Source organism: Gopherus evgoodei, chromosome 9 (genome assembly GCF_007399415.2).
Source record: "Gopherus evgoodei ecotype Sinaloan lineage chromosome 9, rGopEvg1_v1.p, whole genome shotgun sequence".
Classification (NCBI taxonomy): Eukaryota; Metazoa; Chordata; order Testudines; family Testudinidae; genus Gopherus; species Gopherus evgoodei.
The window spans coordinates 11,414,759-11,430,698 of record NC_044330.1 but is presented as its reverse complement, the minus strand read 5'-3'; the positions used below and the strand labels follow the sequence as shown (position 1 = coordinate 11,430,698).

Sequence of the window (15,940 nt, the reverse complement as noted above, 5' to 3'; positions counted from 1 at the left end):
TGCTATATAAGCAGAATTGCCTCTAAGTAGCAAGCTTTTCAAAGACTTCCACGAAATGGCAGGAGTTCTCTAATAGATATGTTTTTAAAAGGCAGTCAGTTGAAATGGGAATGGTATTCCAGATATCATCTGTCTAGTTCTCAAGACAGAGCATAAAGCATAACCTAGTATATAAATGTCACAATGAAACAACTGGTGCTAATTATCCAGTTATAAATGAGTGTGACTATATTGCCTTTGCACTCCGTGATGACTACTATCCAAAAACATGTTAACAGAGTTGAAGCAACTATTTTCTCTCCTGCTGTTATGATAACTAGAATCTTAAATTTTTAGAACTGATGATCTTGCAAGGAAGTCAAGAAACTAAAGAATGTGTGTCAGCAGTGGTAGATGCAAGGTACTGTACAGGAGCTTAAATAGTTTTGAGTTAGCATGTCTAAAAAAGCCTCCAGTGCATTCTGCGTGGATCTGTGCAGCCATTCAGAGCAAACCATTTTTTCCCGTTTGTGAATTCTCTGTTTTTCATAATTGCTCCCTTTTTGCCTGCATTTCAGCCAATGAGTTGTTCACAAACTACTTGTTTTGACTGTATCCTCAACTATTTCTCCTTGTATTCATAATCTATGGTGTGTGATTGGTTGCCTAAATAACATGATATCGTTTCCGTTGCCTAACTGGATTACTGAAGTGTTATAAAGGATGTGAACATAGAGGAATAGCATAGAGTGAATACTCCCACTTGTATGTATGTTAATACCTGGGTTCACATGAGAATCTCTGCATTTGCATGAAGTACAACCATTTCCCAAAAGTGTGTGAACAAAACCCTGCTTGCGCCAACGTTCTCATGATACTGACTGTGGCTAAACCAAACAGCTATTTGGGAGTTGATCTGAAACTTGTTTTGTAGTATTTGTCCAGCTTGAACTATGAAGATAAGAGGAAAAAGTTGGACAGCAAATCTTCAAGCAGGGAAATTCTGCTAAAATTCTGGTAACTGTTCAGCACATGTGACTCAAAATCATTCTTCTGCCACCAAATTGTACAAGGTTAATTTGTCTAGTATATCAATGCCTGATCCACAACTGCAACCTACATAATTAAAAACAATTACTGTTACATAATCATTCACACTGCTCATACTGATCAGAAAGGAACTGTTAACCCTTCAAGAACCATCCTGGGCATTTGCTAAATGAAGCTTGTTAGACAGCAAACCAGAGACTCCTTAGCACTATGCTTTCCCCCAGACCTTGAACAGCCGTTAGGTAATGATCTCACACATTTGGAACCCCTTTGATGGTATAACTCCTGAACTTCTGAGAAATGAACAGCAGAACAATGCTTCAGTGAACCATAATGCAGAAACCACTGGCAACTAAAATATGCAAGGATGTAATGCAGAAGCTGCTCTCAAGAGGTGGTGGCATGACGATGAACATGTCATTCTGTCTGATACTCGAGGGGATGCAAAATATGATCAACAAGATCTGATATGGTACAGAAAACTGAAAGACTGAACACTAGGTAGTTTTTATGAATCTGAATCGTGCCTGGAGCTTCTGTCTGACACCGCTGGAAAGTAAATTGAAATGACTTTTGAGAAATGCTCCTCTGATCCATTCAAAGAAAAGATTCCAGCTGAGTTCAGTTGGAGACTTTCCTGGGCAAAGGTTACAAAATATAGCAGTTTGAGTTCTCTTATTCAAGATAACATGCTTTAGATAATAATTATCATACTCTGCTTTTATTACTGTGACTCTTTGATAAAATAATGAATAAATCATTTATACAAAGCCACAAATGTACTCTGCACATTATGGGCTAAAATCTTCTCTCATCAGACCAGTATAAATCCCTACCACTGCTGACCCCATTACGTTTTTATTACGGCTTGGCTTCTGTCTCATTCTAGCTCTTGTTATGCACGTACAGAAGATGTATTATAGGAATATTATGGGCCACATAATGGCTTTAAGCCACTATCCTCATTAGAGGGGTTGCAGAGATGAGAAGGGACTGTGCACCAACAGCAGCTACTAGGGCAAAATGTCGCCAGGCGCTCTGGAAGAGCGTGTACAACAGCAGCATCTGCTAGAGCCTTTAATAACATCCACTGTGCACTTCCCATTCCCCAGCCCATTTCTCCTTTCCCCTCTTTCTCCCCCTTTCTACTTCTCCTGTTGGCACTAGGTTCCTGAAGCTTTTGAGCACCCAGTGCAAAAGGATTAAGATTGTGCCTTGTTCCTGTGCAGGAGTGCAAGACGGATGGGGAAAGGCTCACTGTGCCTTCTCCTCCCACTTCCCTTTTGGTTCTGATCCAGATGTTATTGAAATCAATGGAAAGCCTCTGACTAATATCAATGGGCTTTGGATCAGGCCCTTTGTACACCCTCACCTTTGCTGCTATTAAAATAAATTTGTGTGCGTATACATGGACAAACATACACACAAGTTTAAAGGTGCACTAAGAATTTCCTAAACTGTTTTGAAATTTACTGATGTGATATAAGCACTTTCCTTCATGATCATCTCACAGTAGTGTTGTATGATCATTTACTGAAAACAGTACGAAACACTCTAGGTCTCTCTTCCTAACTTCAGTGAAATATGGGCCTTTGCAGTTATTTGGCAAAGATACAGCAGGCCATATCTTTACAGGTAGACAGACACTTAAGGATGCAGATTCGTGTCTAATGGGATTTTCACCACAGAACTCAATGCGGCACAGGCGCTTTAGGTGCCTAAATACCTTTGAAAATCTGACTCTGCAACATTTGGTAAGTAATTATGATCTGTTAAAAGCATCAGTGCAATAACATATTGGAACCGCAGATTCTTGACCAGAAAAAAATGTTATTAGCAATTGTCAATGGGTGATTTAAAACCCCAAATTACCCATATGCCCCATTTGGTTGATGTTGACTTCCTTATGGGGGAAAACTCTCATTGACTTAACTTCTCAAGTAAGAACCATTGGGGTTAGCCCTCAAGGGAAATTCTTCTCCCTTTCCCACTAACATAGGTCCCACTAAAAGTAGCTCAGTTCAGTTAAGTGGGAGAGAGGAGAGAATGGGGGGATTCTCCAGAGGGGAGTCAGCATTGCAGAGATCAGCTTCTAGGAGGACACACGAGGAGGTTTTGGAGTAGGGCCAGTGGATCAGCTGCCGCATGGATCCATCAATTATTGTCCTCTTTGCAGAGGGTGTGCAAGCTTTATGGAAGCTACTCTAGCCCTGTAGCGAGGACAATAGTTGTGAAGGGGCTTCACCTCTGCTTCATGGCCTGGGTGGGAAGATTCTTCTCATCCGGCTCTTGAGGACCGAACCAGGATTTTGGCCTTATTGAACAGTATAAGGATGTTTTTCAGAGCCACTAACCAGGCCTAGAGGTTACCTTACAAACCTAGCAAACCAGAGAACCATTGCTTGTTACTACAGACAAAACCACAGCTAACTCTAGAGTTCAGATCCAAGAAACAGGTTTATGTCAGCATAGGTACAAAGTGCCACACCCCAGTGATCTGTTGAAGGTGACCAGCCATTGATCTAGCTGAGTATATACACACAAGGCTGTACACAGACAAGGCTCTACACAAACAAAAGTAAAAACTTAAGTCTGAGTACTCTCTTTCATACCCAGGATGACACCCTACTTCTATCAACACCCTTCTCCTCTGATTCATTACGTAAAAACTAAGAATGTTTTATGAGCAAATATGAGATTCTGCATTACACCCTAAATTATATAACTTATAAGCAATAACAAAACTATCAATCTTAATATTTGGCAGTGACTATTGGGTCTTTGGAAATTTTCTCTGTTTACCCTGGTTATATTTGGCTGGATCATCGTAACCTCTCTTTGTTACTTCATCCTTGGAACATCATACCCAAAGTATGGACATTCTAAGAAGGGAAATAATAGGATATTAAAAAAGCCAAAAATTTTGTTTTGCACGCCTTAATGAAAAAGGGTTATTCTAAGGTCTGATGGACCAAACTAAACTGGGCCTACATTTATATTGATTGTGTACTTGCTTTTATATCACATATTAGCGAGTAAAATATACATGAGCCATTAAATACATGATTAAATTCACCGAGGTCCTTATTATTTATATTTAATATGAGGTAAGTTTCACTCAATCATTGTCTCAGCAGGAGTCAGGGTCTGCTGCTATTTCCACTGAAGTTAGTAAGAGTTCTTCAGTTCACTTAAATGCAGTCAGAATCAGGTCTCGGGTAACTGGTAGAGCATTTCTTCTACAATGGAAACCTATAAGCGGAAAAGTTACCTTCACAGCCAAACTTCAGTGAATTGCAACAGAAATAATTCATCACTCTGGTACACATGTAGAGCAACCTTACTGTTGATATTTTATTAATCGTTTCTATGCCATAACGCCCAAAGGTCCCAGTTGGGATTGGGGCCCCATTATTGTGGGCACTCTACAAACCCAGTACTTTTCAGTTCTTCTGTTTAAAATCCTATAAACAACTTTCTTTCAGGGTTTCTTGGTTTTTAACTGGTATCACCCTTGAGTTTAAAAGGCAGTGATAAATAGGTCCACTGTGCAAAATTTGATGCTATCAATTTTATTTAATGCCCTTTGCAATGCTGCAGTCTGTTTTTATCCCATGCTTATTACTATGTTTATGTTAGTAAAATTGAGCTGTGTAAACTCAATATTTATAGCTCTAATCTGCAAAGAGAGTATGTTATTTATATCTTCTTGACACATTGATCTGAGCATTTGAGGGTAGGTTTTAGGAGGGAAAAATTCTCTCTCAATCCACTTATAATGCACACTGAATGTGTGTTCACTAACCTCTTTCCTCGATACAAGTACTAGTTGAAAACTCTGTTGGATTAGAAAAAGCAATTCACAAAAGCTTTGCTGTTGCCACACACTGGTTTGATTAGAGGATCACATAATTAACAAGACAAATAGTAATGTTACCCTCTGCAGCTTTTTTAAGCTAACTCAAGGAAACCAGAATTATCAATATGAAGAAAAACAAAATAGATTATATGGGCCAAATTCTGCTGGTGCTGCACAAAGGTGCTGTATATTTTTAGCATGCAGTTGCCTGCTCCAAAGTCAGGTGAAGCTAATGGACGGGCTCCCACTGATTTCAGTGGGCTTTGGATCAGACCCTGTGCGAGCAAGGCAAAAGATTATCACCCCTTTTCTGGCCTCACTAGAATGTTGCAGGGAAGCTTTTCCACAGGACAGGAGATTTTCATTACAGGACATAACCTACGGATCAGGGGACATAATCCATCCACTGATGTATTTGCACCCTTAAATTGGCTATGGCTTATATGCACATAGCTTGAACAGACTGTACCTGCTCTTAGCAGGAATTGATTATGGGAGGATGTTGGTCTTGGCCAAGATACAGGCAAAATATTAATGTTGCTTTTATGTGCACCTATTTGGGAGTCCACTATGCCCATTTCCAATACCAGTCAGAATTTGGACTGTTAGTGTTTCCTTAGTTCTGGGTAATTGTACTTTACACAACATCTGTTACTTAGATCAAAACAATGACAACATGATGACAGGTATTTCACTCCACAAGAGCAACATGCCTAACTATTTTAACAGAGCTGCTGAAATTGAATGCCCTGAGCAACTATTTCTTTTCATTAGCCTACCAGATTAAATGTCTTTAAAGACCATGGGAGAACTGGAACAGTTGTCTATACGTCTGAATTAATTACACAGATTTTTTACTAGCATAATCTGTCTTTATTATGATATTGGTATGGATTAGAAACTCATGGCTGGTATTTTGTATAGTAATTGAATAATATGATGCAATGCCATTAGAATTCTACATATGGCTGTATTTATAGTCCTAATCCATATTGGGTCTGGATGAAATGGCAAGTTTTCAGAAGACCATGGATAATGTAAACATGAGTTTGTACAAAGGCCCTAGATTTAACATGGTGAATTGCAGTGACTGGAGTGGAAGGCTTCCCAGCCTGGGGAAAAACTAGCCCTGAGGGATTATGAGAGAAGAGCTGCATGGCTCTGAATCCACACTATAAACATGATCCAATGGCCATGAGTAAAGTGGCAGGTGCTTCCTTGAAAGACACTTTCTCTCCATTCTCCCACTCTGGCCTCTAATGCAGATTTAGCTCCTGTTTATGGGGTTGTAGATTCAGGTAGCAGGAAGCTCACTGGTCCAGGCTTTGCGTCTTTCCACAGTGGCCCTGAGCTCCATTATAGAACATTGGTGGCACCACATGGCAGGGCCACCTTTGGCACATAGCCATGAGAGTGTTAAGCTGGCAACCCCGTTAGGAGGCAGAAAAAATTAAACGGGGGGAGGGGGGGAAGTAGAGAAAAATCATAGAATAAATTGGACGAGGAGGAGAAAATAGAACGACAAGAGGAGAGAAAACAGGCAGTGGCATCTGTGCCAGGTTGTGGCTCACGGGGACAAGAAGGGTTTAGGGGAATAAGACTGGGACTTAAGTCCATCAGTTCAACACAAGAAAGAATTGGAAATCACTGTTATAAAGTTAACATGCTCCACTAATCATGCCTCTGTTGTTCATTTAAGGAAATTCATATGTAGTATAAAGAGAGAAACATTACTCTCCAGATGAGGATCGTGACAAAGACGAGTCTTCCAGCCAGTGCAGCACATTTCAATTGATTAATATTTTTTGGAATCTCACTTAATTTGTCTCGATGCAAGTAAACTGGTGTAACAGTGAACCAGAATTTCAAGTCCTTGAGAAGAACAGCAGCAACATATCACAGTTCTCACTAGGACTTGTATCAATGTAGCAGGCTTTGCTGAGTATGGACTTTATGACCCTTGGGCATTTTGGTTTGTAATGTTACAGGACAATGATGAAAATTTGTGACTACAGAAAGCAACCTCTTTACGTACATTTTATGTCACCTGATATGGAAGGCATCTACTCTAGTATGTTTTGTTATATTAACTGCTTCCAAAATGGACCAGGCAGACTTGTGTCCTGTCATATAATCAACTGGTAGAGACTCCTCAACTGGGTAGATAAGCTAGACAACCTGATGAAATTCATATTAGAAAATAACAATTCTCTCATATTTCATTTACTGTTACAAAAATGTATTGGATTAAATTCAGTCATATCTGTTTTACATATAAGCACATAACATGGACTTTCAGCAATTTTAGTTTATTTGGAAACAATATATTCCTAGTTTAGTCAATGTCTTGTAGGGCTGAATCTTCTAAAGTGCCTCTAAAATTGTGGATATGACATTCTGTGTATAAGTTTTTTGGGGATGCAAAACCTCAGACGTGTTAGCACAAGTAGCATTTTTGCAAGGAACTCAAGTAGCTGAGTGCCTGAAAATAAGATCTGTGAATGCAAATGCAAACTGCACTCGTGTATCAGAGTTTTGCATGTTAAAAGTGCAAGGCTTGCTTCTGCAAAAGTCTAAGCATGTGAGTAACTTTACACACATGAACTGTCTCATTGAAATTACTACTTACATCTTTGCAGGACCGAGCCTTTTGTTGTGGATCATTATACCTATAGCTTTTGTGGTTGGGTTGAGGTCTGTTCTGAACATGTGACCACTAAAACACTTCATCTTATTTTAACACTGAATTGTATAAAAGAAACAGTGCCACCCTCAAATTTAGTCAGTTTCACAAAGTAAGTTAAGAGCAGTTTCAGATACCACAGCAGCACCAGAGTCGTCTTGCACATTTTTTTTGGGGGGGGGGGGGCGGTTATTTTGAAATGTTTTCTCTCCAGTTACTATGTGAAAAGACACTAGCGACAATAGGGAAAATTGACTGTAGTGAAACCGACTGTAATGAAACTGACTAGATACAGGTGTTATCAAGTGCGCAAAATAAGCAACAGAGAAAACAGACTATACACAAAGTGCTGAAAGAGAAAGAAAGAAAGAAAATCTCAGTTATTTCTTTGTTACTATTATGATTGCTTGTCTTAGCGTTGTGCAAAGAGACCTCAACTAGGAATGGAGCCCCATTAGGCTAGACACTCCAAACATGTAGCAGGAGACATTCCCTGACCTGAAGAGTTTACAAGCTAAGTAATCAAAGCTGACAATGGGCTAGTCTACACTACCATGCTGCATCAGCATCAGCGCAGCTGCAGCACGTCTGGTGAGGACATGCTATGCCAGGAGTCGGCAACCACATTAATTTAAGGTTTTGCGTGCCAGTAATACATTTTAACATTTTTAGAAGGTCTCTTTCTATAAGTCTATAATATATAACTAAACTATTGTTGTATGTAAAGTAAATAAGGTTTTTAAAATGTTTAAGAAGCTTCATTTAAAATTAAATTAAAATGCAGAGCTTCCCGGACCGGTGGCCAGGACCCGGACAGTGTGAGTGTCGCCTTTGGCATGCGTGCCATCGGTTGTCTACTCCTGTGCTATGCCAACAGGAGAGCATCTCCCACCAACACAGCATGGTTGGATACCACTTTAAGTCAATGTAACTTACATCGCTCAGGCTTTTTCAGTGTAGACAAGTCCTATGTGTGGGAGGTGAAACACAAGCATAAAGAGCGGAACTGACTTGCCCAAGGTCAGTGGCAGAACTGGAAGTATAACCCAGGTCTCCTGACTACCTAGCCACTAGATTACACTGCCTCACTTGTTGTTATAACGGTAGGTAAAAAAGATTTAGGCAGAAGTGTGATGATTTTTTTAAAGTAAACACTACCCCTTTCACAAAAACTCTTTCTTGACATCAAATAAATTAAAAATGTAGGTTGGGGGATGGTTTTGTTTGTTTGTTTGTCTGTCTTTGATTTTGAATGTCAGTAATCCCTAAAAGGCCGGATTATTCCTTGCTTGCATGGAACTCCTCTTAATGCACAGTACTTCAACTACCATCAGCAAAAATGTGCTGGAACACTGTAGTAAAATCATGGGATTCTCTGAGCCTTTGCAGGATTCTTTGCAAGGTTTCCATAAAGTTACTTAGCTGTTTTGATGAGCACTTTGCGGAGTCTGTATTGCAGATACCCACAATTTGCGCACGTTTAAGCACTATTCTTAGCCAATGACATCCTACCACCTACTTCCCTTGAATGGAATGAGAGAGTAATGAGTCTCTTTCAGTAGAAATGAGCTCATTTTTAACGTGTGCAGTTTATAACCAGCTCATGATCTACTATTCAAAATTTGAAAAACTGTTTATGAATAATAGGAAAACACACCATCGTATATACCACCCAGCCATTCTGCCTACTTTTCAAAGATGAGCTGTAATAATGATAATTATCAGCTTATCATAATGGAGTTTCAGTCTGGCTGGGAGTTACCATCCATCCATCATGGCAGTATTTGGTCCTGCCATGAGGGCAGGGGACTGGACTCGATGACCTCTCGAGGTCCCTTCCAGTCCTAGAGTCTATGAGTCTATGAGAATCACTTTCATTAATGGTTACTCAACACTCCAATTACAAACTCAGATTTTCAGGGCTTCATAACTAAAGCTATACATTTCTCTTGGTCTTTAGCTTTCTGAGCAAAGGTTCAATTTAGCATTGAGTTTAACTGTATTTATTTAATGCAGCTTGTTTGTAAGACGGACAGTGTTTATATAAAATATCCTGTTTTGGTACATTCCATTGCAGTCGTAACTCAGGAATGGGTTGTTTTCTTATGCTTTTCAAATCACTAACCATGCAGCTAGTGAGGCTGTAGTATTTTAAAAGGAGTAACAAAACAACAAAGATGGGATTTGCAAAATCACTCAGCATTGACATAACTCTGATCCCACTGAAGTCAATGAGAATTTTACCATTGATTTCAGTAGGAGAAGTCAGGCCTATGCTGAGAGCTTTTGAAAATCCCTTCTTAAATGTTGGAAAATCAGGGCACATATGCAGAAATATTTGTCCTAACTTGTTTTAATATATGCAGCAAATTGTGATGTGAATTGGTACAATATCTCTCACTAGTTCCTTCAAGTTCTTTAGTGTGTCTGACAAATATTTAGCATTTTCCAGTCAGAAGGCCCCAAAGCACTTCACTCATTTAGAGCCTGATCCTGAAAGCACTTTTACACATAGATAACTCTGTTCACATCAGTAGACCCACAGAAGTCCTATGTGTATGTATTTGCAGAACAGGATCCTTCAACTGAAATGCAAATGATGCATATGGATCATTTAATCCATAACTGAAATTCAGCCACCTCTAGGGTAAAACACAGCAACTCTTCAGCAGTGCACAACAACACTGTGTAACAGGGACAGGAAGTGGCTAACCTATGCAATTATCAGTTCAGGGAAAAACTAGGGAGACTGAATGTAATCATCTGATTTGGAACTTGGCCAGAACATCAGAGCTAATACCCTGTTCTTGCGAAATTGCCAGTGGAAGGTTAATAACCACAAGTGGTCAGGATCTCTGCTTTACCTGACATGTGGCACCTCCAAACAAGCAGTGCCACTTAGCTACACACATGAAATACCATGCCAACATTCTGCAAAATAGCTCCTTATGTTCAAAAATCTATTTTATGGAAAGATGAGTGAGTAAAGGCGTAAGAGTGGGATTTTCAAAAGCATTCACACTGGCCTAACCCCACTCCTACTAATGTGAGACTTCTACCACTGATTTCAATGCGAGCTGAGTTAAGCCAATACAGCACACTGTTAAAAGTCCTACCCCACAATTACAATTTACCCTCACTCCATGCCTGGAACTCTGGAAGCTCAGAGAGAGGTCTGCTCCAAGGGCAGTGGCACACATAGCATCCGATAAAATGTAAAAGCTTTGCAACAGATTTTAAGTGCTGCTGTTAAAATGATGCAGATTTTAGAAGGTGACAAAGGCCTGGACCCTGAAACCACCTATGCACGGTTTTAACTCTACTCATGTGAGTAAATGTATGCACTTGTCTAAATGTCTGCAGGATTGGGACCTAAGTTAATGGTCCATGGGTCTATCCTGAAGTTCTCTTCCTCCTGCAGAAGTCCCCACCAAAGGATCAGGCCTCAGAAGGGTAGCTAATATCTATCTTAGAAAATATGTCAATACATTCTACATTGTGGACAGCACACTGCTGAAAAGGAGTCGTTTGATCTGGTAAATAATATGGGCCTTAAAAGTTGCTTAAATAATACTAAGATGTGTTTGCTTATTTAAATTATAGTGAAATAGCTTTGAAGGAGCTAGGTCATGCACTTCTCTGAATATTGTCCCTGTGTGTCTTTCTGACTGCCTTGAAAGGTTCAACTCTGCTTTCGTCTCACACTTTGATTTGGGGTGCACAAGTAACATAGAAATCTGCTCTAAAAATGTGATGTAATGGTGGAAAGTGGATTACACCTATAATATGCCATTCTTTCAAAACCACATTTCCCTTTCTAATTTGTTTAGGATTTCCCTAATATTTCTTTGTTGAAAAAATAAATGAAGTGGTATGAAATTAAGAAAAAAACAGTAGTGGGAAAATCCAGGCCTGATGTAAGCACTGGCTACACTGGACCTGCACTTGCATATACCAAGGCTGATGTGTGCCTAGATCTTGCTTATTCTGCCCACAAACAAAGTTGTGCATGTGAGCACTAAGAAAGAACACATGCAGCTTGTTATTTGAGGGATCAGTTCTAAAAAGAATGAGAGAGGAATCTAAACCTAAAACCTACAAGAAAAAAAGAACTTCTAAAAAACTGGGTCATTTTCTGGAATTCCTTGTAACATTTCAAATACTGTATGTACTACAAAGTAATAATTCAGAAAGTAGACACTAATATGTTATGGCTCTGATTTAGCAAATCACTTACATATGTGCTTGACTTCAGTGGGGCATGAGCACACGCTTAAAGTTCAGCATGTGCTTAAGTGCTTTCCGGAATCACGGCCTATTTAAGCTAGTCTTGGAGTGTTTATTGCATTCAAAGGGGGACTACAGTTTGGAGCTCAGAGTGAATATGCAAAATGAGTATATTCTCAATCTATCTAATGAACAAATGCCATTCATTATATAGTTGTATGTCTAAATGGTTTCATCTTGCAAAAGTCTTCCAAGAAAATAATTGAATCGCAACAACTGCTTAATAAAACATTGCATTTGTAAACATTCATATTAACGTAATTGGACTTGGGAAATTTTTCCTTAAATTCTAGTTTTATGTAGAAGGGCAAGAACTAGCGGAAAAGGAAAATGAGTATTAGCATACTGAAGTTTATGTATAAGTATGGACGTACTCCTGCATTCTTCTACCATCAGTGACTTCAGTGGGAGTTTTGTCTGAGTAAGGAGCACAGGATCAGGTGTTATATAGTATGGCCAATATTTTCAAATACAAGGGCCTAAAATTAGCTACTTAAATCCATATTTAGGCCCCAGTTCAACAAAACCCTTAGGTATATGCTTCCCTTTAAACCAATGGGTGCTATGAGTGCTCCGGAACTCTTAAAACTTGACTGGTTTTATTTAGGTGCCTACTTTTAAGCAATTTTATATACCATATAATTTGTAGATGATGACAGAGAGGTGTAAGTATTTACAATTATGGTAGCTTTCCCCAAAGTTAGCAGAACTGTTATCATATTTCACTGACTTCACTTTGTAGAAGAACAAAGCAGAAACAAAAGGACTTGAAGTGCCTAAGATGCTTCTGCATTTTTTGCTGGCACCTGGGTGGATACTGTAGTTGCATAAAACTGGTAGTTTGCCTTCCAAGGTGGTTTAAATAAACTTTATAGGACATCAGCCCATTATAGATTAATTCATTCTGTACTTTTCTTTGTCTGACTCACTTAAAAACTCAATAATTAAGCAGTTACCAAACAGGAAGATGCTTTATAAAAGCTTTTTTTAGTCTTTTTACTGGTGCCCTTAAGGATCTTAATGTTCCTGTTGGGACAGCAGCAGAACAAAACTGCATTAAAGAGCTTAATGGGACAAGTTGTTTGTTTATTCAGTACATTTGTCAAATGTAACAGAGTTTTTAATTCAGTAAGCTTTGTAAGTGAGGTTGGTTAGAGTTTAGTTCATTTTTCATTAGTGACATTAGTCTAACTATCAGCAAAATGCTTTTAAAAGTTGTGTATTTTAATAGAAAACGTTTGCATGTTTTGATCTGATTTTTCTATTATAGCTCTAGTGCTAAATGAATTTTTAAAATGGTATTTGTTAAACTGTCCTGTTTTATGACTCATGTAATATACTGAAACTGCCAAGGATATCAATACACCATCACATTTCCCTTTTAACATCTGTAATATATTTATCCAAAGTTTACAATTTAGTCTTCACGACAAAATAACTCTACTTTGTATAATGATACAAATATATTTTGCCCACTCTCCAAAGTCAGTCATATTATTTATGCAACTATTTTTGTTACTGTAAAACAATACACACTTTAACCTACTTCTAACCTAAATAAGTAGCAGTATGCTTATTTCCACCAATTACTTTTCCTGTTAAAACCTATTTATTCTTTAATCACGAATAGTAGTATGACACAACAGTTATAATTTGCAGAGATTAAGTAATACAATTAAGTGGAAAGTAGCAACTGGTCTACATTCAATTTTGCTGAATCTGGGTAGTTATTTAACTTGTATGTTAATACAAAGTTTGACATTGTTTTAAGTTTAAAGTAACTGTTCCCCATGTCTTGAAACACTGCATTCAGAACCCCACAAAGCAGGACTTACTAGTATTGCAGTTGCTGTGTAAACATCCTTGACACTCACACATGCTACATGCCAGACTGGTGCCACTGTAATTAATACATGTGTTTGATGGTTTAACTCAATTAACAAGAAGCCGGATTGGGTCCCAATGCAAAGAAACAGCTCTGTGAGGTCAGTGTCAACTTCCATGCTGCTTTCCTATTTCCTCCTGTTCTCTAGCATAAGCTGGCTTTTAAAAGAGCCACGTGAAGGATAGTGAGAGGCAAGGTTACAGTAATCACGTCCAAAGCACTAGTGCGTTAGCAGCAAGGAGAGGCATCTTCAGTGATGTACATCGATAGCACCAGAAGTCAAGATTTCGTCCTAAAATGTTGAAGTTGCTTAGACATGTGTTTGAAATTCCACCCTACAGAGTCATCCTGGTACTTAGCGAGATGAATCCCTGTCCCATAATATGTGGCGGGGGGGGGACAGAAACCGACCACTTCTGAACACAACGCGTCTGTGCAATAAGAGGAAAGCAATGCGTGGCTTTAGTGTGGGATGAAATATATGCAGAGTTTGCAAAGCATTTATTCTGCCTCGCCCCTTATTGTTTGCCCTTCACATGACATACATGGAGGGATGCATCAAGAGGGTGGCAAGAGACGCGGGTCAGTTGAAAACACACCACGAACATTTGCCCTGAATGATCACTTGAACCTATTTGAATGATCAGAAATTAACATAAATGTTTGAGAGAAATAAATGAAATAAACATCAAACTTCACCTAGTTATAAAGTTGGCAGATTTTCACATCCCTCCTGTTTTTTAGCTAACCCCAGTCGAGTTTTCCCCTCAACTCCGAATGCCACGATCATATTGCACCAATTCACCTGTTGCATGGTGCGAAAGCAGAATCCCCCTCCCCGCTTACACACATCCCACAGAAACTTAACAGAATCACGTTTCTGCAGAGCCAGCTACGCGTGTTTCCCATAGGGGAGCCTACTAGCAACCTCTTACCTGCATGTGTCCTTGATACATTCTGCTTTGCCTGGTCCGGATCCCTCTGGGCCGAAGCCGAGACGTTGTGGACTTGCAAAAAGAAAGAAAGAAAAAGGAGGGAAAGGGAGCCAAGAATGAATGATTGTTTTTGCACAGGGCTCAGTTTATGCTGGAAGCTGCTGCTTTGTTGCTTTCAGCTGCCCCGGGTGACCCGAACTGCTTCCTTTTTAATGCAGTGCTGCAAACTGCAAAGGAGCTGTTCCTCCTTGGGGTGCTGAGAGGGAAGGCAGGCAGGACTGAGGCACAAGGAGAGCAGGGAGCTTGCAATGCAAACCAGGAGCTCGGAGAGCACGAGGAGGAGGGAATGCAAACTCTTGCTCTCGCTGGAGCCTCTACAACTCTCCTCTCCTTTTCAGCCGAACTCTTTCTGGCTTCCTGCTTGGCTCCTTCATTTCTCTCCCTGTCCAAAGCGTCCCCTCCCGTACATCCTCCTCCTGGAGAGAGCCACAGCCTCCCTCCCCTCCCCCTGCAGGGAAGGGAGCGCGCGGCATCCGGGGAACGTTCTCAAGAGCAGCGCGCGCGGCCAGTGTAGCGCCAGGGTTCTGTCTGCAAACCCACGGAGAGAGGGAAAAGCTGGATCTAGGGAGATCCCGAGGGATCCCGCCGATTCCTGACGCTCTTTGGCCCCAAGCTCCCAAACCTCTGCATCAAAATAGCGAGTAAGTCTATCAGCTTGGACTGCACCAGAAAATATCCGGGACCTGGGGTATCCTGGAGCACGAGCATCGCAAAAACCTGGAAGTGGCACCAGGTTTCTGCTGGATCCAAGCACATTTTCGTCCCGAAAGCCCTTACAAGTATTCTGAAGCCTAGGAGGAGAATGAGCGGAGCAAGCTGCTCCCGTTGCAATGCAGAAGTCTAGATCCTAGTGCATCCCGGAGCATGAGCGTCACAAAAACCAGAGTATGGCGCATGAATCCAAAGCCACGCAAGTTTTGGCCCTCACCCCCCAAATACCATAGCCTGAATAGGGAACAAGGCTACTCACTCTTGCTTCATCAAAAATAAATAAAGTAATTCAAGATCCCAGTGCAGGAGTAATGCAAAAGCCCCATCCAGCATATTGATGCAGCTGCAGCCTGCCAGTTTTTGGGCCCAAGCTCCAAACTGTGCACTCTAAATGGAAAACAAGTGTAATCACTCTTATTCCACAGGAAAAATCCAGACCCTAAATATATATCAGACACCTGAATCCTGCCAATTTTTAAACCCAGTCTTTC

The 15,940-nt window shown here is 40.1% G+C and overlaps 1 protein-coding gene across 4 annotated transcripts in view; it reads right to left on the bottom strand.

Annotated features, from left to right (window-relative positions):
- The window catches only part of PEX5L (peroxisomal biogenesis factor 5 like), a 160,318-nt gene extending 144,918 nt beyond the window's left edge, over positions 1-15,400 (bottom strand). For 3 of the 4 annotated variants that reach the window (XM_030576283.1, XM_030576285.1, XM_030576284.1), the window contains exon 1: positions 14,679-15,400. In XM_030576283.1, the coding sequence (XP_030432143.1) occupies positions 14,679-14,699 (21 nt within the window). In that variant the 5' untranslated portion in view covers positions 14,700-15,400. The remainder of the gene's footprint in view (positions 1-14,678) is intronic. The other variant, XM_030576286.1, reaches the window with a different exon arrangement.
- Positions 15,401-15,940: the final 540 nt, after the last annotated feature.